This window comes from Balaenoptera borealis, assembly GCF_965194805.1.
Source record: "Balaenoptera borealis genome assembly, chromosome: 16".
Taxonomy (NCBI): Eukaryota; Metazoa; Chordata; class Mammalia; order Artiodactyla; family Balaenopteridae; genus Balaenoptera; species Balaenoptera borealis.
The window spans coordinates 32,218,415-32,245,863 of NC_138872.1; the positions used below are offsets into that span (position 1 = coordinate 32,218,415).

General features: G+C 44.2%; 1 protein-coding gene across 1 annotated transcript; it reads left to right on the forward strand.

Annotated features, from left to right (window-relative positions):
• Window positions 1-40: 40 nt before the first annotated feature.
• On the forward strand, window positions 41-18,596 carry PRND (prion like protein doppel). The gene is made up of 2 exons (XM_082359230.1): window positions 41-13,799; window positions 15,549-18,596. Exon 2 carries the CDS (start codon window positions 15,560-15,562, stop codon window positions 16,094-16,096), a length of 537 nt encoding a protein of 178 aa, XP_082215356.1. The 5' UTR covers window positions 41-13,799; window positions 15,549-15,559; the 3' UTR covers window positions 16,097-18,596.
• The last annotated feature ends 8,853 nt before the right edge of the window (window positions 18,597-27,449 follow it).

The window sequence follows — 27,449 nt, forward strand, 5'->3', positions numbered from 1 at the left end:
CATGTTGGCAGCTTCATTTTGGGGGTTAATGTGAGCAAAGTGGCGCATTCACCGCCTGTGGTGGCCAATGTTTAACACACCCACTCCTGATCCTGCCTCAGCCTTACTCCCAGTCACACGCCAGCTGTTCTCTGCTGCCTTTTCATTTTTTTCCACAAGTATCTGGCAAAGTCACTTCTGCAGCAGAGGAAAACAGTCCTTGAATTCTGGAAGCTTTTTTCTGTCCTGGATTTTGAAATAGAGGATTTTCTTGATTAAGATGAGACTTAACAAACTAAATTACCTACTTTATGCCCATCCCCTCCCTCAACACCAACTCAGGTTATAAACTGTGAGGCCTGGTAACAATCACTCTTTGGATTGAAATTCAACACCTTACGGTCAATAGGCCACTTTCCTTTGTCACAGGGTTTCAACTCATTCTTCAGATGTTTTCTTCCTCACAAGTGTGAAGTACCAGCTCTCAGTTTTCCTTCACAGAGGTTTTCTTCTGCATCTGTAATTTACCAACAGCAGGAAATAATCATAACAAATGACAGCGGTTGAAATCATAATATTTATTAATACCTTAGCAAATGCCAGTATCCTTCAATATCTAAATAGAGGATCAACTTTGCATTAAAAATGAAAAGATAAAAATCAACATCTTGAAACCCTGTCATTCACAAAACTATTAAAACAAATGACATATACAAAGACTCAAAAACATTACTCAAAGTTAATCATTAACATAAAAATTTCTAGGACTATTTTCATTCAGCCCTTTTGACCATATTTCTAATTATTTAAAAATAAACTATTCATTATCTGCCAATCATAATTTCTCAAAAATAACCCACTGAGAAGGCTTTAATCATTAAAAGCATAAGTATTTGGAGGGCCAAAGTGAATAATACACATCTGTATCTTTCTCAGCCACCATGTTTTCTTCCTGTTACTTCCAACTACTATGAGTTGTGCTAAAGGAATTTTTACTAAAAAAAATTTTAAATCAATTTTAAATAACTGAGTCTAACCCTCACAGAGGGTTCTTCCAGAGAAGTGTCAGGTGTCAACCTTTGTTTCCCTTCCTTTCTCTCTGGGATTAAAGCCAAATAAGTGTCCTCTGCCTTTGGAAGGGATTTTGGGTCTGTACTGCTTCCCACCCTAGTGGGAGCCTTAATCTGGCAAGAACCTGAGCTTCCCCAGGCTCAGGCCCTGACCTTGCATTGGTCTAAGCACGACTGACCTACACAGTTCATTTCTACCTGAGAAAGGTCAGTTCCTCTCTGGCTCTTCAAAACTGAAGGATTCAGCTCCTCCTGCATTAAGCTTACATTTCCATCCTTTGCCTCACTCCTGTGAGGCCTACCCCTGTTCTCCAGGAAGCCACGCCTTCCACTGCACACCCCCAGTCTACAAGCTTCACGTCTGCCTTGGTACAGCTGTCTTTTCCTCCAGAACCGGTGCTCTGTTCTTGCCCTGGAGCAATGCTCCTCAAATTTGAATGTGTTCACCAATCTGCAAGTCCTGACTGGGGCCCAAGATTCTACATTTCTCACAAGTTCCTAGATGGTGCCATGCTGGTTCTGTGAAACTTCACTGACACAAGGCCCTCAGGGTTCTCACACTATATCCTGCATTGGCACCTCCTGGAGGCTTGTTCAACACAGGTTGCTGGGCCCCACTGCAGAGTTTCTGATTCTGGAGTGCAGGGTAGGACCCAAGAATGTACATTTCTAACAAACTCCCTGGCAATGCTGCTGTCGATGTGGAGATTGCACATGGAGCTCCACTGCTCTATAGGAAGATGTAAAGGAAATAGAAGGCGGCCTGGCCCTGAAATACAGAGCTGTTAGGGAGACTAAAAACCTGACTGGAACTCTCCCTGGGGAGGAGAAAGATGGGCGCTCTAAGGATGAAAGGCCGTGGAGGTGTAAGGAGGTGGTTAACACCTGCTACCTGAAAAGCTGGAAGCACAGGTGAGTCCTGAGGCCCACCACTAGTTAGAGACTCAGCTAAACCTGGAATGGTATCCACCTTGCAAATGTAGCACTTCTCAAACTCTGATGTGCACACACATCACCTGAGAACCTTGTCAAAATGCAGTTCTGAGGCCACAGGTTTGATGTGGACTCGGAGATTTGGCGTTTCTACAAGCTCCCAGGTGATGTGATGCTGCTGGTCCCAGGACCACACTGAGAAACAAGGGCCTAGAGGCCCAAGTCATCTCTTCCAACCCTGGCCAAGACTTTGGAGAAGCACTGAAGGCTCAGGGGGAGTGGGGAGTGGCCAGCAGGGAGTCTTTACCTTCTCTTGATTTAGCCCTTAGTGCTGCCTCTCCTGCTCTCACAGCACAATCCTCCTGCCTGGCCTGAGTTAAAAGAATCAACCACCTGCAGGCAGCAATGAAGTCAGCTTCTATCTTATCTCAGAGCCAAGCAGAGTTAGTTAGCTGCTACTGCGGGAAGTCTCAGACCCAGAGACATTCTGTCACTTGTCCAAGGTCACGTAAATAGTATATTCACAAAAGTACATTATGGAAACTCTTTGCCTTTGGTTTGTGATGATATTTAAGGGTTTGGCTCAAAGGTGCCAGGCCTCAGGCACTGTGCACAACCCATGGCCTCTGTGAAGGGCTCCCCCTGGTCTTCTGCAGGGCTCCAGCTTGAGGGGACTCAGTTGACTACAAGAGGAACCTGAAGGAAGGGTCAGAAATCCTAAAAGCAAGCTCAGCCTAAAATGCCTCCTTCCCTAGACAGACCCTCCATCACTCACTGTCCCATACATGCCTCCCTTGTATTATTTCAGAGGTGACCTGCAGCCAGGGCCCACTGGTTGGTGGCTCTCTCTAACCAAACCATGGTCCCCTAAGCCCTAGAGCACTAGTCACGTCCTGCTGGAGCCCCCAGGCTAGAGGCCACCAGGGTGATTGGGGCTGGGGGCTTTTTTTCTCTGTAACTGTTCTGGCAAATCTGCACCTTTCCCCCCTCCTTCTCTAAAAACAAACAATAAACAAATACACAAAAGCAAGGTCATTATCTTAATCTTTATATTGGGTAAAGATAACAGTTTTCAGTAACTCCATCCTTTAACACCCTTACTCAACCCAATCATTTCAGAAAACTTTACAGGACCTTGTTTCATTGCCTTTCTTGTTGAATATACCATCTTGATTAGTTTGCTAGGGCTGCCATAAAAAAATACCACAAACTGAGGGGCTTAAACAACAGAAATTTATTTTCTTACTGTTCTGGAGGCTGGAAGTCTGACGTTAAGGTGTCATCAGGGTTGGTTTCTTCTGAGGGTTCTCTCCTTGGCTTGTAGACGGACATCTTCTCCCTGTGTCTTCGCATGGTCTTCCCTCTGTGTGTCTCTGTGTCCTAATCTCTTTTTATAAGGACACCACTCATCAAATGTGATTAGGGCCCACCCTAACGGCATCATTTTTTTCTTTTTTTAAAATTTTTAACATCTTTATTGGAGTATAATTGCTTTACAAAACGGCTTCATTTTAACTTAACTTTAAATTAACTCTTTAAAGGCCCTAACTCCAAATACAGTAATTTTTTGGTATTGGGGACTAGGACTTCAACACCTATCAAGAAATGTCATAGCAGTATGTCAGTGTCACTCTCAGTACAGCTCAAAGGCAGTCCCAGGACTAAGAGGGCCTTGTGGGTGCCCCACATTCACACACTACACCCTTATCTGGATCACTCTATGCCTTCAACAGACTGGGCCACTGCCCACCGATCCAGTTAGGATTGCCAAGAGTGCTTACCTCCTACTGCCCATTGCAAACAGAAATGCTTCCATTCTGGATACAGCCCCTGAAATCCAGCCACCACGCCCCCATGGCTCACACAAAGTGAAGAGTTTCGTAATCAAACAAAGTTGTTTAGTTTGGCTCATACTAATGAAGTTCTAAAACTCTAAGCCAGATAATGTTCCTCCCACACACAAATACACTGCAAACACATCTGGCTTAGAGTTATACTGATTATGAGTTAATTAACATAAGACGGAGTGTTAGCTATAATTCAGGGGGTACTACAGAAAGTTGGCAAGATACTATCCCCTCAATGCTGCCAAATTCTGAATGCTAGGCTTGCCCGTCACCCAGCTCGCAGTAGCTGTCCACACATGGAATGCGCCCACTCAGGTTTCTTTATGGCTCCAGCTCATCTTCCCAAGGCCTCAACTCCAAAATGCAGGGAGAACCCCACAGATTCCAGGCCCACCAGGTGGTCTTGCCATTGTCTAGACTCACAGACCAGGAACTCAATGAGAAAGGAGACCCTGTTTTCTTTGTCCAGCCTTATTTCCCCCATTCCCTTGCATGTCTCTGAATCTCCTTTTATTCCAGCCCTCCAAGGAGGCCTTTTCTCTCCAACCACTCTTTTCTCTGCACTGCCTTCCGGGAGGTGATGAGACATCATGGGTTTGTTATTTCCATGGCATCATGCAAATACCAAGGCTATTTTTGTGGACCAGACTAGCCCAGAAGGAGGCTTTCTCACCTCCAGTTAAGGCCATCAGACAGGGCTAATGTTTCCTCAAGAAACATCTCTGGACCTTTGATGAATGATGATATGCTTAGTCAAGCCCAGATTCCCCCTGTAAATATGTCAGAGACCATTCTTAGCTTTGAGAATTTTAGGAGAATGATTTTTCACTGCCACCCATGGAGGAGGCCCACTGTGGCTCTGCTGCTCATTTGATTCCCACAGCTGGGGTGGCCACATTCCTCAGAACATGCCAGGAGATGAACTCAATAAATAAACCAGGTTGGGCTGTTTGGCTCTGTCCAGCCAGCTTATGGAAAATGCCCAGTGAAAGCCACAACTTGCTTTTGACAAAATCACCTGAAGAGTACTTGAACAACAGAAACATTGTTTTATTCAGTGTCCCCTAGTTTGCAATAGTCAAACCACAATATCAAATGTAAGAGCATTTGTGTTCTCCAGGGTGATGGGTGTAAACCATAAAAAGGCTGAATGAAGTTCTGATGTATGCTACAATGTAAATGGACTTTGAAAACATGATGCTAAGTGAAAAAAGCCAGACACAAAAGTATAAATATTGTGTGATTCCATTTATATGAAATATCCAGAATAGGCAAATCCATAGAGACAGAAAGTAGATTATTCGTTACCAGCAATTGAAGAGAGGGGGTAATGAGAAGTGACTGCAAATGAACGTGGGGTTTCCTTATGGTGTGATACAAATATTCTGGAATAAGATAGTGACAATGAACAACTTTGTGAATGGACTAAATATCACTGAATTGTACAGTGTGAAATGGTGAATTCCATGGTATTTGAATTATATCTCAATGAAACTTTCTTTAAGCATAGAATTACCTACCTAAGAATAGAAGTGATGAGTGGGTAGAGGGAGGTTCGGGCACTTGTTTGAAATTTAATCGTTATAAGAACATTTCAGCCCACTTGTTATTCTCCTAATAGCCTTGGGTCCAAAGCCTTTTCTGGCCACAGAATCAAAGCCTAATCAATGAAAGCTGAAAGATGTAATACAACGTCTTGGCCTTTAAAAAGGTGAGCACCACAATAGTTAACCATAGAGTGATTGAACTTGTTTGCCCCTCCTGCAATATGTTATACTAGAGGACCTGCTGGTGTCAAGAGTTGAAAGAATTGTTACCAGGTGAAATAAATCTGTTACCTGTATGTGGAGAAAATTCGACCCCCTTTACTCAGCATTAAATACTGAAATTTCCTCGAGAAAAAGCTATGGTCTTTGAAAAATGAATGAAGGACCTGGAAGTTGTTTCATGCACCAGTTTTTGTGATGATTGCCTTTTCTACTACATTACAAGTTACTCCTCCTACAAACTATTTCAACAACTTTCATCCACCTGGTGGAAACTTTACCCTTTTCCCCAAAGATGGCATTCCTCTTGACTTCTCAATCTGCTCCGCAAAGTTAGCCCCAGCTGTTTCCTCTCCACCTAGTAGGGAAGTTACACAGATGAATAAGGACACACCCTCTCGTGTTATGAGCTAAGTCTTTGGCAAGACTGGGCAGTGTGAATACCAGGCCTTGAGAAATGGAGGCCTTCATATGAGCCTTAGATTCTGAGCTGCCCACATTACATCCCTGTTTTACTCACCTTGACCTGCTTGCCCTGTTCAGGGGCCTTGCTATATCGTTTAAGAATCCCTCTGAATAATGCATGTGATATTTTGGCTTTCCCTCCATTGGCTCTCCTTCCATTTGGTTTTCCCTCCCAAGTTTATACCTGATCCTCCTTCCCTGTGTGTCATTTCATACCTACATGTCACTTCCACTTGAGGTCAGGAGATCAGAAAAGATAGAAGAGGAGCATTGGTTCATGTCCAGTTGGAAAATTCTAAATGTTTCCATATGGCAGCTAAAGTGAAGGGGTGAGAGGCCCTGGTCAACTCTTGAAATCAAGACATCTGTTGTAGAGGTGAATATGGAGTGTGAACTGCTAGTAGAGACATATCTGTGCTGGACGGATTGTTCCCCTGGCAGTGACCATCATCCAGGGCTAGAAAGGAGAATGCATTGTTCAGTGCTAGCCCTTCCTACAGACCATAAAGCTGAGTCGGATGGAAAAAATTTGCAGGGCAGAAACAGTTGTGAAAAAAATCCAGCAGAACACCAAAGACATCAACTGTCCCTCTCTGTGCCTTCCTCCCTACAGCACTCTCAGTGGCAATCTGATCCTCCATTGGCACACCTGAAATAAGACACTACCCCCTGCCCATCCTCACTTCCCTCCAAAAACTAGTCTCATTGTCTTCCTTCCAGACAGTTATATCTGCAGATTTCCACTGCAATGATCACCACTTCCTCTGCACTCTGATAACCCTTGCCTGGTACCTGTCATCATACACACTGAACGAAGGGGCTATTTCATACTGGCAATCACAGCTTACCACCGTCACTTCCCCAAGAATAATTTTAAAAGGTATATTCAAACACATCATGAAGTCTTTCCTTATTGTTCCTTAGAGGCACTCCCAAGATGCCTCCATTCCTTTTCTCATGCTGTTCCCTCCACCTGAAATGTCTTCCTTGCCCCCCTCCACCTGACAAACTCCTGTTTATACATCAAGACCCAGCTGAAATGTCTATCCCTGCCAGACCACTTTGTGAGTCTGATGAAGCATACAGACCCTACTCAGAATAATGGCTTTAAATGCATAAAATACAGAGGTTACATAGGAAACCAATTATGCTGAAATAGAATTATCAAAACATTTTTACACTGATTAAATGTAAATATCAAAAACTCACTAAATAAGATCTACTAGTGGGCCTAATGACTTCACAGTGATAAGTGTAAGGCATATTCTGAGATTTGCTAAACCTGGAATTAGGGTGATCAACTTGTCCTGATTTGCCCCATACTTCCCGTTTTAGCACTGAAATTCCCATGTCCTGGGAGCCCCCTCAATCCCTGGCAAACTGAGACAGTTGGCCACCCTACCTGTAATGTGACCTGAAAACATCTGTGATTCTAGTGGGTTATGGTCACAGGTACAACTAATGCTACTGTGTCTGCTACCTACATTTTTCATGGAGGAAAGCTTACATTTCAGGTAGAGGTTAGTGGAAATAAAGATGTGATGGTTTTTCCTAAGTTCATGTATCTTCCAAATTCTATCCATGGACAGCCCCCTTCCAGGTTAAGAACCCCTGCAACTAGCAGGACGAAGTTAGGCCTAATGTCCCCTAACCTTTATACTTTGTTCTAAGCTCTACTATAACTTACCAAACTGTTGTTACTGTTTATTTAAACAACACAACAAAATTTCTCCATTGAGCACCTTTCCTACAATGGTGCAAAGAATTAAAAGAAGTCTCCTGTACAGAGGGGCCGGTATGCAGCAGATGCATGAGGAACCCCGGAGACCTCTTATGCAGATGCATCTAAATTGGTTGAATTTGGCAAATTGCTTGGCAGCTTCTACTAAAACTGAAAAAACACTTATTCGATGACCCAGCCTCTCTGTCCCTGAGGGTTTGCCCAACAAGAATGAGAGCTATGTTCATCAAGAGATGTACATAAGAATTTTCAAAGCAACTGCATTCATAAAAGCTCCAAGTGAGGAGCAACCCAACTATCCATCAAGAGGTGAAGAGATAAATAAATTGTGGCCTACTTATATAACCATATATCATACAGGAATGAGAATTGAAAAATAACACTTCTAGGCAACAACACTGATGAATGTCACAAACATAATGATGAGCAAAAAAAACCAGCAACAAAAGAGCACGTATTGCATGATTCCATTTGTATAAAATACAAAAGCAGGTGAAACTAGCTTAGGCATTGGAAGTCAGAACAGTGGGTACCATTTGGGTGGGTGGTGGGGGTGGGCATAGGGCTTAGAATGTTCTGCTGGTTACAAAAAGGTTGTTCAGTTTGTGAAAATTTTTTGAATCCTGCACTTACGAATGTACATTTTTCTGTACCATGTTATACTTCAATAAATGCTTTTCTTTACAATGTTGGGTCCCTCATTCCCATCTGCTGGTGAATCTGGTCCCTACAGCCATTAATATCAAGAAGTGACCTCTCCCTGCATTGTCCAGTTTGATAAGCTCTGCATCTTGACCACTAATTTCCCCACCGAATGTGAACTCTCTTGATAGTGCTTTGATTTTCTCCTGGCTGAAAGCCATCACAGACCCAGCCTTTGGAACCAACCTCTTCAGCCTTTGTTAGTTGCCTTCATAGCAGTAAATCCTTCATTAGTATTTCTAGCAGGCCAATAATTAACACATGCCCGTGCACTCAAAGCAGCTCTTAGACTTTAGCTTACTTCCCTTTATAATATTTCAGGGGAAAGATTTATATTGAATTCTGGGATTCCAACAGTGCCAAGCAGTGTCTGATAAGCCCTAATTGGGGATGGGGGTGGGGTGGGGCAGAGTGATACCTCTTGCACAGATATGAAAACTGATTCTCAGTGTGAACTTCCACCTGCCCCAAAGATGCCATTTGTTTTCTGAGACAAAGGGCTGCTTACATGACAGAGAAGGCTAAGGTGTCCTCTGACAGATGATAACTGAAGCCACCAGAGGCAGAGAATGGCAGCATGGGAATGAGAACCTGGGTCTCGAGTTCACACTCGCTCTCTTTGCAGCATCCCCAGGGCCTCTCCTGAGAATGAAGGGCACTGTGGATAATGAAGGTGTCATTGCCCTGACACAGTACATGGCCCCTCTCACCTGCTCCAGGTAACCTCACTCTGGGGAAGGCCTTTCTCCTTTTGGACATTTTCCTGCATATTAGGGAGAGAAGACAAACCACAGATCAAATTATGCTTTAATTATCATGCTTTACAAAAACATGAGAAAAATGGTGGGAGGCTGAATGAGGAACTTCAACATGGTGGCCTAGTCTGGCATCCTCTGCCCTTCTTAGAATCTTTTCGTGGAAGTTTCAGCCCTTTCCCAGTCCAGTCCTTTCTGGATCAACTTAAAACAAAGCCTTCATGCTGTTACCCCTGCTCTAAATCTTCAGTGGTTCTCTATCTTCTCACTTATGAGCATCCTATTCCACAAACATTTAGTGATGCCCAAGATGAGTAACTGCCTTCAGTGATCCCTGATGTGCCACGAAGGAATTCCTCACTTCTCAACCCTCACTCACTCCCTCCCACTCCTCCCACCTTCCTGCCCTGAATCAATCCCCCACAGCCTAGCTCCAAACACCAGCTGTGGCCTGAGCAGGGAAGGGCAGAGACTGCAGAGGAAATGACCTTTTGATTAGTGCAGCCTGTGCTCTGCAAGTGTTTGCTCACCCTGTGCTTCATACTGCTCTTCTAGACAACTGTCTACCATGGAGTTTCAACTACCATCATGACAGGTCTTCACCATGCTGCCCTTGATTTTCTTTTTTTTAAATTATAAAACTGTTGCATTTATCCTTGTTAAATTTCCTCTTGCTGCCTTTATATATCCGGACCTGTTGTGATTTGGAGTGTTGAGCCTGCCCTCTGGCGCACAGCCCACCTTGGCAGCTTTGATCCATGTGCAGCTCTGACAACCGTGTCCTCAACCAGGCCACTGATAAGGAAGGGATAAAGGGAATCTAGATGCATCTGGATTCTAGGCACTGTGCTAGATGTGGGGCAAAGAGATGCAGGTGAAACACAGTCCTTCAACTTCCGTGTGCTCAGCTGAACATATGAACAACAAGGGAATGCTCCAGATGACTAGCTGGCTATGTGCCAAGTGCTATGAGAACCCACGTGAAGGCCCCTAACTGTGCTTGGGAAGAGTGAGCAAGCCATAGAGGAAGGTGATATTTAAGGTTTGCACAAGGCAATAATAAAAATTCTAAGAATATAAAAGCTTATCGTAGGCATATGCTATGACCCAGCAAGTCTACCTATCAGAGTACACATCCAACAGAGAAGTGATCACAGGTCCACCAAAAGGCACGTGCAAGAACGTTCATGGCAGTGCTCTTCATGCCAAAACCTCCCAAACACCCAGCAACAGGGGAATGGAGAAGTCTCACAATGAAATGAACAAGCTACAACTACACCCAATGTGGGTGAATCTCACATGTAATTTGAGCAAGACAGATGCAAAAGATTGTGTTTTATGTAATTCTACTTATTTGAAGTATAAAAGCAGGCAAAACTAATCTGTGGTGTACCTCTACAGTGGTCAGTATAGGGGAGGGGCAGTGACCTGATGGGGAGATAGGAGGCTTTGAGCTTTGTCATGTTCATCTTGTTAATCTTGGTGTGTGTTATATGGGTGTACTCAGTTTGTAAAACTACATAATGCTGTATACTTAGGATATGTTCAGCTTTCTGTGTGTATAGTAGACTTCAATAAAAAGAAAATATTGAGTATGGCTGTTTAGACAGCTACACAGCTATCTAGTAAGTATTTTATTCCAAAACACATTTCAATTCTTTCTCTACCATTAGGCCATGAGCTACATTACCTGCCTTATTCATCTCTATGCTCTCCCACATAACAGACACTTGATAAATCTTCAAGAAGCCAAGATATGGTAGGTGATCTTCCCACACACTAACCTTTCTGGATACAGTTGTTTTGCCATCACATCTCCTATCTTAACGATTAATTTATTTATTTCTAAATGATTTCAGAAAGGTCCAAGATCTAATCAAACAAGGAATTGCTATAATAATGATCCATTCATGCATTCTAGAACTCAGTCTTTCCCTGTTGCTTTTTTTCTAATCCACATAATTTTCTATTATTCATGTTGGAGAGAAATATGTCACAGTCCTTTGCATCATGTAGCACCCAACACTGTGGATCAGTCTCATTCTCCCAGTTTTCTCAAAGGCCATCTACATTCAATTATTTTCCTAATATAATTATCGATGCCAGAAGACACAATTCACTCAGCTCTGGCATCTCAGCTCATTTGAAGAAACTAATGTTCTCTCACTATTTCCTTGGCTGTTTGTTCATCTTTACAGGCGAGAGCCAGGTGCCAGGCAGGGTTGGAGCAGTTCTGTACTCTCTGCATCTGGTTAACAGTTTTCTTGCTTGTTTGCAGCTTCCAGAGCTCCTCCCATCTTCTCAAACATTTCACAGCCCTCTACACTCTTCTGTGCCTCTGAGAACAGTCTTTTGTTCACTAACAGGAGGAATCTGCAGCCTCATCAGCTCTAAACCAACCTCCCACTACACTGTGGGCAAAGTCCTCCTTTGGAAGGCCATAGAAAGAAGGGGAATGAAGAGGGCCTGGAGGGGCGGGGACATGGAGGTGACTGCACCAGATGGGGACAGGCAGGGTGGACAGTACACAGAGTACAGAACAGGGCAATGGATCTGCAGGGTCCTCCTGGCTGTGTGACCTTGGGCCTATCTGGGCCCCATGACCTTATAGTGTGAAGGAGCTGCACTAGAGGATTCTGAGTCCTTTCCAGCTCTAAACATCCCAAACCTAATTATTACCCTAAGCATCTATTATGTTGAACAAACGTACTGACCCTTGTCTCTGGAGGTAGCAAAATATTGAGAGTCTTTTTCTTCCTTTCTTCTGCATTTTGCAAATAGTTTGTACTAAGTTTCTACTACTAATAGTGTGTGTATGTGTATGTTCACAAAACCAAAATGTTTATGATTCTAGAAGGAAAATGAAAAGGTTTTTTTTTTTTTTTTTAAGAGAGGAAAATCAGATAAATTTTAAATTTTAAAAGTAGAAGCAGGGGAGAAAGAAAGGCCCATGTGGAGGCCAAAAATCCACCTAGAGCAGAGGAAGCCCTGCAGGGACAGCATTCAATTTGGGGTTTCCCTCCTCCAGGGTGAAAAGTCTTTGTAAACTCTTCTGGCGTCATCTGCTGGTCATCCCAGAAGCAACAGCTTAATGTGGCTTGAAAGAGGGCTTTGAAGTGAATTTGGAAACCATTGGTAGGGTCATATTCAGGGTAAAGATCATATTCTATTTACAGGTAAATCTCACTCCAATCGCACCTCCAGAATTCACTTTTGATTTGGCGTTGCAGTGATGATTGTAACACGGACACCTTAGTCCCTTCTGTGTGTTCACCCGATAACTATGCACAGCCCCTCGTGCCAAGAAAGGCAGATCCTCTGGCTCCCTCCCAGCTAGGTTTGGGCACCACTAGAGAGGGAGACACTCTGAGGAAATCCGCTCCCAGCCCGCACCATCTTTGAACGGTGTGGGTTTCGTCTTCCTCTGTCTCTGTCCCCTGGGTTTCCATAAACCTTCAACTCGGCCTTTTGAATAATTCATTGTTTCAAGCATTTCCTCACGGGCCCAGCAACTCAAAGTCCTGGAGAGTCCTCTCATTTATCTTCCACCCAACATTAGCCCTGCTTTTCCATGGAAGCTCCTCCAAGAAAACTGGTCCCTCACTCCCTGTGGGTCCGGGCTGTGGGTCATGTGGTCCAGCTGGTTTCTCTCCCTCTTCACAACCTGACCCTTCCCACAGAGGCTGCCCAGCAAAGGCCCCTTGGCTTCTGAAACTGGTCTTTAGGTTCAGGACAGTATGTATATCCAGCAAGACTTGTTTAAAGCACCCTCTTGTAGATATTGAAGGAAAAACATTTTCCTTCTAACACTTTTCATTTCAATCTAAAAGGCACCTCTCCAAATATGTCTTAAAAATAGCCCTAGCCAGACTCCTTGGACAGATGCAGCCACTCATCTGTACAGCTGTGACACTGTGATATAATAAGAAATACATATTTGATCTTCATCCCCAGTTCCTGGCACAGAGCTCCTATAACTGTCATTTCCTGAGTGATAGGGGTGAGAGGAGCATCTTTTTATTATATTTGGTTTGTTCCCAGTTTCTGGCATGGGGTTCAAAGAGCTTCCAGGTTGGTGAATTCACTCACATTCGGGGAGAGTTGTGTACCCCAAACTCCATGAGAACTCCTGTACTTGGAATCCTTCCAGACCTGCCCTATGTACCTCTTCATCTGGCTGTTCATTTATATCCTTTATAATCAACCAGAAATAGTAAGTATAAAATATTTTTAATAAATAACTTAGATAAATAAAAGGTACCTCTCAAATCTTTCTGGACTTCATCAAGTTCTTCACATGGTGTTTATTAGTAAAGAGTAATGAAAGGGTCCATCTGTCTCAAGGCAAAGAAGCACTCGGGAACCCCTGATTGGTCATGCCAGGGAGGGAAGGGCTCCCATATTTGGAAAGCAATAGGAATGCACCTCCCCCTGCAGCTCCTACATAGCTGGGCAGGCCCAGGAGTGTGTGCAGGAGGTGTGCAAGACAACAGTGCGCCCGTGGCTCCAGAGGTGCACCGTACTCCCAGAGAAATCCCAAGGTATGCGGGGGGCAGAGTTTGCGTGTGCATTCCATTTTTGTGGCCAGGGTTGTTCATTTTTAATCAGACTGTAAACCATGCAGTGATTTCTTTACTCTCACCTCCTGGGATGGGTCCCACTTCTGGGGACACTTGTGAGAATGTTCAGACATCACTGGTGTTCTTGCCTATGTTTTGGTCCTACAATAAAATGCTAGTTTAGGGTTGGCTGGTTGGGATTTTCTTTTGCTTTTAAGTCCTTGCCTCTGAAGACTAATTTCTTTCTCAAGATCACTATGCTTTTATTTTTTAATTTGATGCATCCATAATTTATATTATTACTGTTATTTAAGATTTCTCCTACCAAGGGGTATGGGCTGATGACATGGGTGTGGCCCCTGTTTAGGAGATAAATGAATGTTTGCTTCATGCTTGGATCTCTTTGGAAAAAAGTTCATCTTAGCTCACTGTGATTGGGGGAAAGTGAGGGGTGGATACTGGAAGCCTGGGTGCTCAGGCTGCTGCCTGGCACACTTGCACCCACCCTGGGGCAGTGACTAGGTGATGCCTGCAAGTAAAGAGAAGTCAGCAGAGGTCTCTTTGCAAGAGTCCAGAGGAACCTGGGTGTGCACTTAGGTTGCATTTTGCCTCTTTTTCTGTATAAGAACCAGTGTCACACTAGAGTTGAACATTTTAACAGAGAAGTACTAATCACTTTTAGGAATACTGCAGGGAGGATGTGTTAGGGCCTAAGCAAGCTAACTTTTCAACCTCCACCAGCTCTGGTACTCGTGGACACAGTAAATCTTCTTCTAGAAGATAGCTTAAGCATGCTCTGCTGTAGTAACTCTTCCTGTATCCCTGATCCACATGGACAAAGGTCCAGGTGCTGGAGTGCCTTGAACAGTTGACCTTGAGAGGTGGATTTCCACAATAGCTATTGTAAGTTCAGGAACCAGATGTGACGAACTACCAGATTGGGGGGCTTAAGGGGAAGGGCTATTTCCTGAGGTCATCAACAGCCTTTCAGATGCCCTGGGGCCACCTTGACTCTCAGTGCTTCCCCAAGCCCTCTTGTCTTCCCTGTCATCTCATTTCCTCTGAAATTCCTCACAGGCCCTGCTATTCACTTAGCTTAGGGGCTATCGGAGCTGCCCTTCATGCCCAGTGAGTCAAAAGCACAAAATTCAAGCACCATCCACTCCAGCAGCCCAGAAGGGCAGTGGGGCATGGCAAGTGGGCACATGGGAACAGCATCAGACAGAGCTGGATTCAAATCTGCCACCCACTATTGTGTGGCCTTGGGTAAATTACTTAACTTCTCTGAATCCCAGTACAACTTTTATAAAGTGGGGGTAATAATGTACCTACCCCATGTGAGAATTAATGTTAGGCAATGTCAGTGGCTGGCATGTAGTAAGTGCAATAATAAACTAGTTGAGGGGGGAGGGTGGGGTCACACGGTCCCCAGGGTAAGACTGGAAAGGATATCCATGAATAATCAAGTTGCCCATTGCAGCTTCTGATCTGTCTGAGAAAACCAAGATCACTGTCCTGAAATGATGTAATTCCAGGCAAAAGCAAGAAACTTGGTATTGAATTAACTTAACCCTGTGCAGCCCAAGCCTGGGAAAACAATTATATTTACAGAAAAATGTAAAGGGTGCAAAAATGCCATTCCTCTCATAGAATCTCCTACATGCGGGAGGGCGCAGGGGAGACTGGGGACCCCACTAGGGAAGTTAACTGCTCCGGCCTTTTCTGTTGCAGATTCTGACACAATGAGAAAACATCTGGGTGGATGCTGGTTGGCCATTGTCTGTGTCCTGCTCTTCAGCCAGCTGTCCTCAGTCAAGGCGAGAGGCATTAAGCACAGAATCAAGTGGAACCGGAAGGCCTTGCCAAGTACCTCCCAGGTCACGGAGGTCCACACTGCAGAGATCCGCCCAGGGGCCTTCATCAAGCAAGGCCGAAAGCTGGATATCGACTTTGGAGCTGAGGGCAATAGGTACTACGAGGCCAACTATTGGCAGTTCCCTGATGGGATCCATTACAATGGCTGCTCTGAGGCCAACGTCACCAAGGAGAAGTTTGTCACCAGCTGCATCAATGCCACCCAGGCGGTGAACCAGGAGGAACTGTCCCACGAGAAACAAGACAACAAGCTTTACCAGCGGGTCCTGTGGCGGCTGATCAGGGAGCTCTGCTCCATAAAGCAGTGTGATTTTTGGTTGGAAAGGGGAGCAGGACTTCAGGTCACTCTGGACCAGCCCATGATGCTCTGCCTGCTGGTTTTCATCTGGTTTATTGTGAAGTAAGCTTGCAAGCAGGCTGGTAGCCACAGAGATGAGTGGGTAAGCAAACCATGAGGGAGTTATCCCAGTTCTTCTCCCCAAGCCCCAAACCCCCACATGTTCTGAAGGTACCAAAGAGCAGTGATTAATTCTTCAGCACTTCAAATAACACTCCCAAGTATTCACTCAGGTTCTTGTTTGTATTTGATAAATGTGTGGGCATCAATTCTCTCCAGGCTCTACCTGAGGGTGGCTTGTTCATCACTGCATTCTCAGCTCCAGTGGAGCATCTGGCACACCATATCATGCAATAAATATTTGGTAAGCAGATAAAAGAATGCACAAGGGACTGTGCCAAGCACTCCACAATACTTCCCAACAACTCTTAGAGGTTGGTGTTATTCCCATTGTATAGATGAGGAAACTGAAGCTCCAAGAAGTAAAGTAGTAAAGTAGCTAGAAAGTGTCATAACCATAATTCAACCCTGGCTTGTCTAACCCCAGATTTGCTGCTCTGTACAGTCCCACTTTTGGAAATATGAAAAGACTGATGCTGATGGCCATGTATTTGATACCTTATTACATGGAAGTTGATTAATTAGTCTAATTAAAGTAAGATATAATAAAGGAATTAAACTAAAATAGAAACAAAAGCTAGACAAAAGCCCGTATTTCCTTGTAAGCCCATATTTCCTTTCCTTGAAGTACTGCCAAGCTGATTCTCAGAGTAGACTAGATCTACTCGCAGGATGTGCCTATGGCACAAATATGTTCTTTCTCAAGAAGGATAAGTACTTTCTATTCTCATCTCTGAAATAGTCCATGTGTTTAAGAAACTATTTCTAAATAGCATGTTTGCTTTCTAATGTTCCCCCAACCCTGTGTGCATGTTTTTAGGTACATGCATATGAGCATCTTTAAATATACTCCCTTTATACAGGTACTCGATAAAATCTCTAGCCGTTCTTTTACTGCCACTTTGGCAAGGAGCCATCATTTCTGTGAATCACTTACAGCTTCAAAAAAACAATGCCTTGACAGAAAGGTTAAAAAGAAACTATGTCTTTAGGAAGAACAAGAATTCATGCATGCCACAATCAAGAGCAGATACACCTCTTCTTATCATTAGTTAAACTATGTATATATAACAAAATATGAATACAGTTTAAATAAGAATAATGAATCTAATGCTCTAAAAGATGCCCCACAGGCCCTCTGGGAGTATGCTCAGAGACCACCCCCAAGAGTTGTTGAACCGTATTCGGAGATAAAAGTTGCTGAATATTATCAGTTGTCTGTAAGGGTGAAAAAATGCGCCTTGTCAGACAATCTATCCTAAGTATTTTAAAACGTGAGTGTTGACAATGGTACCTCATGTTCTGAGCCTCCACTGCTAATCAGTGTTCTTTGCAAGGATACATTTGGAAGGTTTTAACATAGAAAACGGGTGGAGGACTTGGGGGCCAGGCAGCCCAGTGGAGCACCTTCCCCAGGGTGTACGGGGACCCGCCGCACACTCCTGACAGCACATGAGGAACGCCCACCTCCGTGGCTCTCGTGCTGCTAGCACGGTGCTCACCTTCCACAGTCCTGCTGAGTTCTAGATCAGAGGCCAAGACTAAAGTCCAGAACACATACAGGTTATTTCCTACATGTCAATTTTTTAATAATAACAATAGCAATAAAAACAGAAAGAACAAGTACTTATAGGCTGATGTTGACATTTCAAGTCCCGGCTCTCCTGAGTTTAATTACAAGGGCACACACAGCCTCATAAGCAAAATGACTTCATTACTTATGTGAAAACACTCAGGCCATGATGTAGTACATTTTCTATAATTCCTGTCTTTTCTCATTTCATTAATAGTTCCAGAAACCAGATTTAAGTGGGCATATAGTGAATTGGTATATAGTGATTCAAATGCAAAATTTATTTAAGGAACTTTTAATTGACTCCGTATGTGTTTGAACATCCTTGTTCATGTTTATGAATTATGAGATCAAGTCAAGGCTTTGTGAGTCTAGTTTTCACTTTAGCAAAGGGTTGTCAGGTGCCTACTATGGACAAGACTATGAAGGATTTCTGAATTATTCTTGATAGAGTCATTTTAAATGTGAATAATTTCACCAACCACTGATTTCTTCTCCTTTCTGAGCATTCATTTTTTTAATGTAAGTTTATTGTAAAAGTGACACTAAAATTACAACAGAAATCCAAAACAAAACATTGCCCACAGTCCCAGCATCTGATTGTCAGTGTTCTCATTTTGCCCTATAACCTCCTAGTCCTTACCATTTGCATATACAAATGTACATATTTGCAATAATAATGTAAGTGAGCTTGTATATTCTAAATTTTTGCTCAACTTTATGCTTTTTTCATTTTCTATGATTTGGGGTTTCTTCCCTCCCCCTCTGCCTTCCTCAACCCACCCTCCTTCTTGCCTGAGATGTAGCCTCCACGCTTTCCTTGTGCTCAGATATATAGGACAGAGTTTTTTGTTTGATTACTCCTTTTAAAAATACTGTAATCATACACCTCACATTTAATGCTCTGCAATTTGCCTCTCTAACGCTGCGTCATGACCCTTGCTCCAGTGCAAGAGCTACCTAGTTAGTTAACCTGTCCTTTTAGAATGCTACATAATATTCCATACCATGGAATAGACCAGGATTGATTTAATCATTTCCTTGTTGACAGACCTTCAGTTTGTTTCCAGTTTTTCACCACGGAAAACAATAAACATCCTTGTACAGACAACTTTGTAGTCTGTTACTTTTATTTCCATGGAATAGAGTTACACGTGAAAATTTCCGGAACAAAGCTGTGTGTAATTTAAATTTTTCTAGACATGACTAGATTATGTTCCTGCATAGCTGGAGCAATTCGCATTCCCCCTGCCATGTATGGTGCTAACATGTAAGAGTTTCATTTAAGTAAGAGCAACTGCCTTTTCCACAAATGGTGCTTGAGCATCTTCTCTACTTTGCACACGACACACCTAAAGCTTCCCAACTAATTTCTGACCATAGAGGCCATTTGAAAATTCTAAAGCTGTTAGCAATTTCCATCCTACACCTGGTCCTCGGCCCAAAACATCTGGAAAGCAGGCGGAACGTGTGCAGGTTTCCGGCTCAGAGAGTGGTATGCTTGCACAACTCCACACTCCCCAACAGTCAGGGGAGGCATAGTGTGATGTTTCGTCGTGGCCTTTTTATTAATTTGCAGTAAAATAAGAAATGCAAGTATCTGCATTCCAGCAAGAATGCTCTCTAGGTCATAAAAATCAGAAGAAGCAGGAATCAAGCACACAGTGTAAATAGCCCACACTACTCCTTTCCTCTGAGTTGTCTGGGCAGACAATCAGCATCCCCCTGGAGCCCCTCACACGCCACCTGGCTTAGGATGTGACTGGCAATATTCAGAAACCCCACCCTCTGGTCCTAACGAGGTGTGTCCCAGGTAGTGCCATGGGTTTGTCTTGAGCTGCCCACACTCCCTACCTCAAGCTTTCTGATAACAAGTGACTGGCTTTGGGCAGTGGCCCAAAGTGGACCCTTGGCCTTACTTTGCATCTTCGGTTTGGTCACATCTTTCATCTCTACCTTTTCTTCATGTGCTGTATATGGCTGGACAGGGATGCCCTAAGATGCCGATGTGTTGCTCTGTGGCACATTCTGGAGTCTGCCAGGGTCTCACCTGAAATGCTGACAGTGGGGCCTACGTGCCCACATGCAGGCAGTGGTAACACATGTGCAGACTATACATGCCAGGTGAGTAATCAAGAAGACTTACACAGATGTGGCATCATGACAAGTTTCAGTTTCCCCAGTTGAAAGTTCAGGTGCTGCTCAGTTGAAGAGCAGACCTCTGACAAGCCCAGCTCAGGACAGCACCTGTGTGTTCACATTTTCTGCCCCAAGGCCATGCAGTCAGACACAGCACAGGGCTCATTCTTCTCTTATCCTCGCTGCTGGTAGGAGACCCCGTGTCAGTTGGGCACCCAGCTTCCCTGGTGGAAGAGAAGGGAGCCACACTTCCATGCTACTGGGAACAACAGACACCTGCAAAATGGAAATAAGGTGCTATGTTTTTGAGACATCTCTTAGCCCATCCCATCAAAAGCCTGCTCCAGAAAAACAGACTCAACTGCTTCCCTTGGCAAATGGGAGCCTTCCCCTGGGCCCATGAGAGGCCTCAGACTGACCACCCCATTTCCAAAAGGACCTTCCTGGCAGCTGCACCCAGGCCAGAGCTGACCCCCCAAAAAAGCTTATCCTCCAATACCTAAGTGTCACTACATCTCCAAGATGCTTCCCTCTATCTGGTCTGAATTTCTTATCTCCATTCATCCACCCTCCCCCTGGTCTTCCCTTGGAATTCCCAAATCTTTCTGTGGGAAAGCACTGCCGTCTTAAACAATACAAATTGTTTTAACTCCAATAGGCTTGGCCTTAAATTATACAAAGAAGTTGGCAGAAAGCCAGAAAGGAACTCAAGGAAGCTGGAAACAGGTCAGGGCCAGAGGACCTAACACAGCTGGTCTCCCTGGATAGATGGAGGTGGGTGAGGGTGAGAGGTTTGGGGGGTTGGGGGGACTGCTAGGAGAAGACCATTGCCAACTAAAAATTGTCACTTGCTATCTGCCTCTACAAGGATTAAGTCACTAGCCACTGCAGTTGCTGACCTTCAACACACCCTGAAAGGAGTTCAGGGCGGAGATCAGGAATGAGGCACTCTGTGCTCTGGGAGAAACTGGCAGAACGGGCCTTCAGATAGTTAGATATTTTCAGGAGAAGATTTTATGAGCCCAAATTCTTCCATCTCCTCATATCTAGAAAAGAACTAAAATCACTAAAGTGACATCTGCTTCTCATGACTAACAGCAAACTTCTGCCAAAATGTGTGCTTGATTGCACGTACCCCCTTCACCAAAATCACAAGTATACTGACCTCCCCCACTACCTCTTTGGAGCAGTTCCTCAGAGCTCTCTGAGATGCTATCTCCTGGGCTATAGTCCTCATTTTGCCCCAAATAAAACTTAACTCACAGCTCTCACATTGTACTTTTTTTTTCAGTCGACACCATCCATGGGGAGAATTACTCACTCAGGCTCATCAGAGGTGACATCAGCATCCAACAGGGCTTTGGGCTCAAGAAACAAGGTTCAACACCAAGGAGAGAGATGTTCAAGGACTAAGCGGAGGGAAGGGTCCAGGGTAAGGTCCTGGTTAGGCAGGACCCATATCAGTCGTGTTCTCCTTGAACACTTGAATTTCTCCTTGAATTTCCAAATCCATAATTCAGGTTTCTAATTTTTTTAACTGGCTGTTTTGACTCAAGTTTACTTAGCAATCAAGAACAAAATGAAGGACCTTATAGCATCTGTAATATTGTGGTTTATAAGAAATATATTGTTAAAAGATAAACTGAGGTATGTTAAAATTTTTGAGTTTATTTGAGCAAAAATCATTTTGAATCAAGCAGTATCCAATCTAGCAGATAGAGAGGAGCTCCAAAGATCTGTACAAAATGGAAGACATTTATTTACAGAAGGGGGTGGGAAAAGGAAGTTACTAGCAAAGAGCGGATTGTTTGTGGCAAGGTCACCTTCCTTTAGGGGATAGCAGGGGTCTAACAGGCAGATTACCTTACTAGTGCTGACCAGGTAATTCCAGACTGACTGGTTTAAGAGTCCACTCCTAGGAGAGGTTGAAATTGTAATTAATTTAGGTACTAAGTCTCAATTTGGTGACATTGGCTTAGTACAGGTGACTCCATTTGGGGCCTGCTGCCTTTTTTGTATCAGTATATTTGGTCATATTCTGGTCATTCAGATGACCAAATCCATTTCTCATATATATTTGGTCTTCATCCATGGTTCCTGGTTCACAGTTGCCCAAACCATTGGAATTGCCTAAGGGGTTAGAACAATGGGATTAGAACAATTTTGTCATAATACTAGGTCTCTTTCCTCAGTTCCTGAAATCACTTCAAAGCCATAAAGGTGAAATGGGTGTCTTGTTATTAATGACAAGCCCCTTTCCACAACTACTGGATTTATGTTAATGTAGTGACTTTTGGAAAGCACCTAAGAATGGGGGCTGGTTGCCAGGGGAACTAACTTTGAATTGAGGTTTGGAACTTTCAGTCCCAGCCCCTAATTTCTGGGGAAGGGAGGGGCCTGGATGTTGAATCAATTACCAAGTGTCAGTGAGTTAATCAACCTTCCCTATGTAATGAATTCTCCATAAAAACCTCAAAGGATGGGTTTGGAGCTTCCTTGTTGGTGAACATGTGGAGACTTAAGGAGCATGGTTGCACTCAGAGAGGACATGAAAGCTCTGCACTCTTTCCCCATCCCTTGCCTTGCCCTCTCTTCCATCTGGCTGTTCTTGAGTCATATTGTTTTGTAATAAACTGGTAATCTAGTAAGTAAAATGTTTCTCCAAGTTCTGTGAGCCACTTAGGTAAATTAATCGAGCCCAAGGAGGGGGTCGTTGGAACCTCAGATCTATTGCCTCAGGTCAGTTAGAAGCATAAGTGACAGCCTGGACTTCAGATTGGTATCTGAAATGAGGGTGGGGAGCAGACAGTCTTGTAGGACTGAACCCTTAACTTGTGGGATCTGACTCTATCTCCAGGCAGATACTGTCAGAAATGAGTTGAATTATGTATGGCACCCAGTTGGTGTCAGAGAATTGCTTGGATGTGTGGGGAAATCTGCCCACCCACAAAAACACACACTGGAATTGGTTCCAGAACCCCTTTAGAATCTCATAAAAGTCATTTATCCCTCCTCATGCCTAAACCAAACAACATCATCACCTGTCCCCCTGGAGAAAAAAGTAAAGGCGAGCAGGAGGTAAAGGGTTGGTGGATTTCCCTCAGATTTTGGCCCACATGGCATAGCCAAAGTGGAGAGGGCCCCCACCCACCCAAAGTTAAAGGGCTTTTCTGGGCTTATTGTCACAAGAGCAGATTCTAAAAAGTTCCTTCGGGAATTTCAAACGTAGTGTGGTCTGCGAAACTGCCCCTTCTCAGCTAAGAGGAGACTGACCTGTGCAGATGGAAGTTTCCATAAGTCCAGCTGCCAGACTCTCAGGGCAGGACCTGAGCCTGTCTGTGGGGTCCCCACATCTATATTTCAAGGCCACTGGCCCTCTGCCTTAGCAGATGGCTTTTACTTAGAGTTACAGATAATTTTCCTCTGGGCACTAGCTCAGCTCCTAACTTATGTTTAACATTTTAGCTAATGTCCTTCTTTGCTTTATCTTGGACATTTTGTGGTTTCATCCATGCCTTCATTCAACAAACATTTGTTGAGTTCCTACTATGTGTCAGTCTACTCTGTGCTGGAGCTATAATGGTGAGCAAGTAAGGCAATATCCCTGCTTTTGGGGTCTTTACTTTCTGGTGGCATAAGCACATACACATATAACCACAGATAAACTGCTATACCAGCTCTCTGGGAGTTGGGGGGAGCACTGGTTTGTACCATTTACCAATAGTGACCTCGTGTTCTGTGCCCAGGTCTTAATTTATAAAGGTGATGAGTGACAACATGGAGAGGTCAATGTCATGGATCACATTTTCCCTAGAAATGAGAGGCATGGCTTGTCACCACCACAGGGTCACAGAATGAATGCCAGACTTTGGTCAGGAAGCAGAAGCAGGAGAGAGGGGAGAGCCTAGGTCAGAAGCTTTTACTGGGGTTTCCTCGGGAAGGGCAAGGCAGGGTAAACAGTTTAGGACTGGCTAGCTTGAATAATTTCAGTGGACTTTGGGCTATAGCGGAGCTCTCTAGTTTTTTTGGTACCCTGCCCTTTAAAGCACAGGACTGATAGAGATCAGCTTCCACTGCTCTCAGCTGAGCCTTTTGCTATCTCTAACAACTAGCTGGCCCTGGGAGGGCAGTCTCTCTCCAGCCAGAGAAGTATTTTTATGATGTCAAAACCTCACAATATAGAGAAATTTTTTAAAACATGATTAATACACCGGGCTAGTCTCAAGTTACCAGCTGACTGCAGAGCTGGAAGAGATGTGCACAGTCGTGTGTGACTGGCTCCAGCACAACTAATTTAACTGTTTACTTTGTAACCTTTACACATATTAATTCACTCCATACACCATTTTATAGCCCTCTAAAATCAGGGCTGAAGTCATTTCAAGTTGAGGGCTGTAGATGATTGAAGATTGCCCTCTAGATCTCTCTCCCCACGTGCAGATTGACACCCAGTGGTGCATGGGCTTGGGAAGAGCCAGGCCAGAGCAGTAGAGAGATGGCACATGGGCCTCCATTGGAGTTCAGGATCAGTTAGAAATAAATCTCTATTGACTCTCTATCACATGCTTGACCATCCCTGGGGCTCTGCAGATACCACAATGAATGAATCACCACTGCTGCCTTCCAGGTCTCAGTCTGATGGGGAAGTGGATAATGACTGAGCAGTGTGGGAAAGTGGTGTGCTACGAATGGGCACTAGCAAGAAATGTTTCCAGAGAGGGCAAGTCTGAAAAGATGGATGAGAGTACCGAGGTGAAGAAGATAGGAAAGAGGCAGTATTATTGCAAAAACCAAAACCAAAAACACCATGGTACATTCAAGGAGCTGCAAGTTGCTCAGTCCAGCAGGGATGTGGGGGCATATGGTGGAGAGTGATGCCATGAGGCTAGAAACCAAGAAGGGCAAGACCAACAAAGTTCCTTCATTCTGCTGGTCCTACAGGGCAGCACTTCTCAAGCTTTACAGGGGATCTTGGTTAAATGCAGACTCTGCTTCAGCAGGTTTGGGGTGGGTGGGCTCAAGATTCTGCAGCTCTGTCAGCTCCCAGTGATGCAACACCACTGGTTCATGGACCACGCTTTGAGGAGAGTGTAGGTAAGGGGGAGCATTGAAGGGTGTTAGGAATACTGTATCAGGCTTGAATACTGTATCAGGCTTGCATTTAGAAAGATGGCTCTAGGGACTTCCCTGGTAATCCAGTGGTTAAGAATCCATCTTGCAATGAAGGGGACGCTGGTTCGATCCCTGGTTGGGGAACTAAGATCCCAGTTGCTGCGGGGCAACTAAGCCCACACCACAGCTAGACAGAAGCCCGCGCACTGCAATGAAGAGCCTGCATGCTGCAGCGAAAGATCCCGCGTACCACAACTAAGATCCGACACAGCCAAATAAATAAATAAATATTAAAAAAAAAAAAAAAGAAAGAAAGATGGAAAGATGGCTCTAGTTGCTGGGCAGGGAATGGGCTTCAGGCAGCCAGGGCTGCAAAAGGAAGACGGTTAAGCCTGGCACATGGTGAGTTTGAGGTGTTCCATTTGGATCCTGCCTGTCCTCCCTTGTCTGACTCCCTTGTCCTCACCGCCTTCCTCACATGTTTCTCCTCCCAAGGGGGATGCTGGAGCCCTCAGAAATGCTCTCTGGGACATCTTCTCATGTCTGGGATGCCAGTCTGAACAGATCACTCAGCTTTACAGATTCAGGCAAATGTGTGCTTAATGTCACTTGGTCCTATTATACAACAGAGTCAGTTCATTTAGGGGCAGAATTTATTTCACTAGCTTTATAAATGGCTGTCCGCAGAGTATATATTCAAGACCTAAAGTGTGGTCATTTATGCTTTCTAATTAAACTTTACTGAATTTTATGGGGGAAACCTGTGCTATAATGAGATTCCCCAAAATCTTAGGATATATTGCTTTGGAATGTTCACAGTCACAGTGGTGGGGAAATATCATAGGCTCAAAGGGGCCAGGGAGGCTGCTATGGGGCTTAAAGGAGAGCAAATTATCTGCTCCTGGGGACATTAGAAATGAGATTTAGGTAGAGTCCATTAGAAAGTAAGAGAATGGAGCACAGAAGGGTGCTCCTGTAAGAAATAATATGCCCAAGGGCTTAAAGGGCTAGAAAGAGGTGACAAGTGTGAACACTACAGACAGCCTGGTATAACTCTAAAATACACTGTGATTAGGGGAGAAATGAAACAGGATGATCACCAGAGAACAGAACACAACGAACCTTGTGTGCCGACCAAAAGGAGGGCAGCTAAGCTGCCAGATCACTAAACTCCACCCCACTGGCCAACCTGTTAGGAAACAAACATTTACTGAGCTGCTCTTGTGTGCTGGGCATCTGTGCCAGGCCTTGGGGATACAGTGATGGAGACCACAGTTAAGGAGCTTAGAGCAGGTCAATATTGGAGACAGACTTAAACAATGAATATGATTAATTAATTTCACATGTGATGACTGTCACGCATGAGTAAAGGGGATTTGAGTATTAAAACTGAGGGTTGACGTTTGTGCTGAGACCTGCAGAATTACGTGAGTGAGGCACATCAAAACCCATTCCTAGGGCTTCCCTGGTGGCGCAGTGGTTGAGAATCTGCCTGCCAATGCAGGGGACACGGGTTCGAGCCCTGGTCTGGGAAGATCCCACATGCCGCGGAGCAACTAGGCCTGTGAGCCACAACTACTGAACCTGCGCGTCTGGAGCTTGTGCTCCGCAACAAGAGAGGCCGCAATAGTGAGAGGCCCGCGCACTGCGATGAAGTGTGGCCCCCACTTGCCGCAACTAGAGAAAGCCCTTGCACAGAAACGAAGACCCAACACAGCCAAAAAAAAAAAAAACCCATTCCTAGCTTTCTTACCCTGCTGGTGGGAGTGAAAAATGGTTCAACCACTTTGAAAAACTGTTTGGCAGTTTCTAAAAGTTCAACATATGGCCCAGCAAGCCCACTCCTAGTATACCTAGGAGAAATGAAGAGAAATGAAAACATATGTTCATAAAAACCTTGCATATTTCAAATGTCCATAGCAGCTCTCTTCAGAATAGCCCAAACCTAGAGAAAACTTAAATGTCCATCAACAAGTGAGTGGATAATCATATAAAAACTAGGGCAAATGTTTAGAGGGAAAGATGTTCTTGTTTAGCAAAAGAATATACATCTAAGTTTAATATACATCATCTACTCATATGATGACTAGCTTCAACTTCTAATTATAGAGATCTTTCAGGAAAGAGGTGTTTTATCAGCTCATCTTGAGTGAGTATTAAAGGTAATAAAGATACAGCTATTAGCTCCAGAGTCTACTGTCTCATACAGCCCAAATTTGCAAGGCGCAAGTACCTGGAGGTGGGGAGTGAGATGCGCTATAGACTGAATGCTTGTGTCCCCCACAAAATTCATATGTCAAAATCCTAACCCCCCAATGTGATAATATTAGGAAGTGGGGCCTTTGAGAGGTGATTAGGTCATGAGGGCTTCACCCTTATAAAAGAGACCCCTGAGAACTCCCTCCTATCCTCCACCGTGTGAGGACACAGAGAGAAGACAGCTATCTAGGAACCAGGCATTGACTCTGACACCACC

What these genes read in the sequence shown, in the direction of transcription:
- PRND (XM_082359230.1), top strand. Translation starts at nt 15,560, where the DNA reads ATGAGAAAACATCTGGGTGGATGCTGGTTGGCCATTGTCTGTGTCCTG.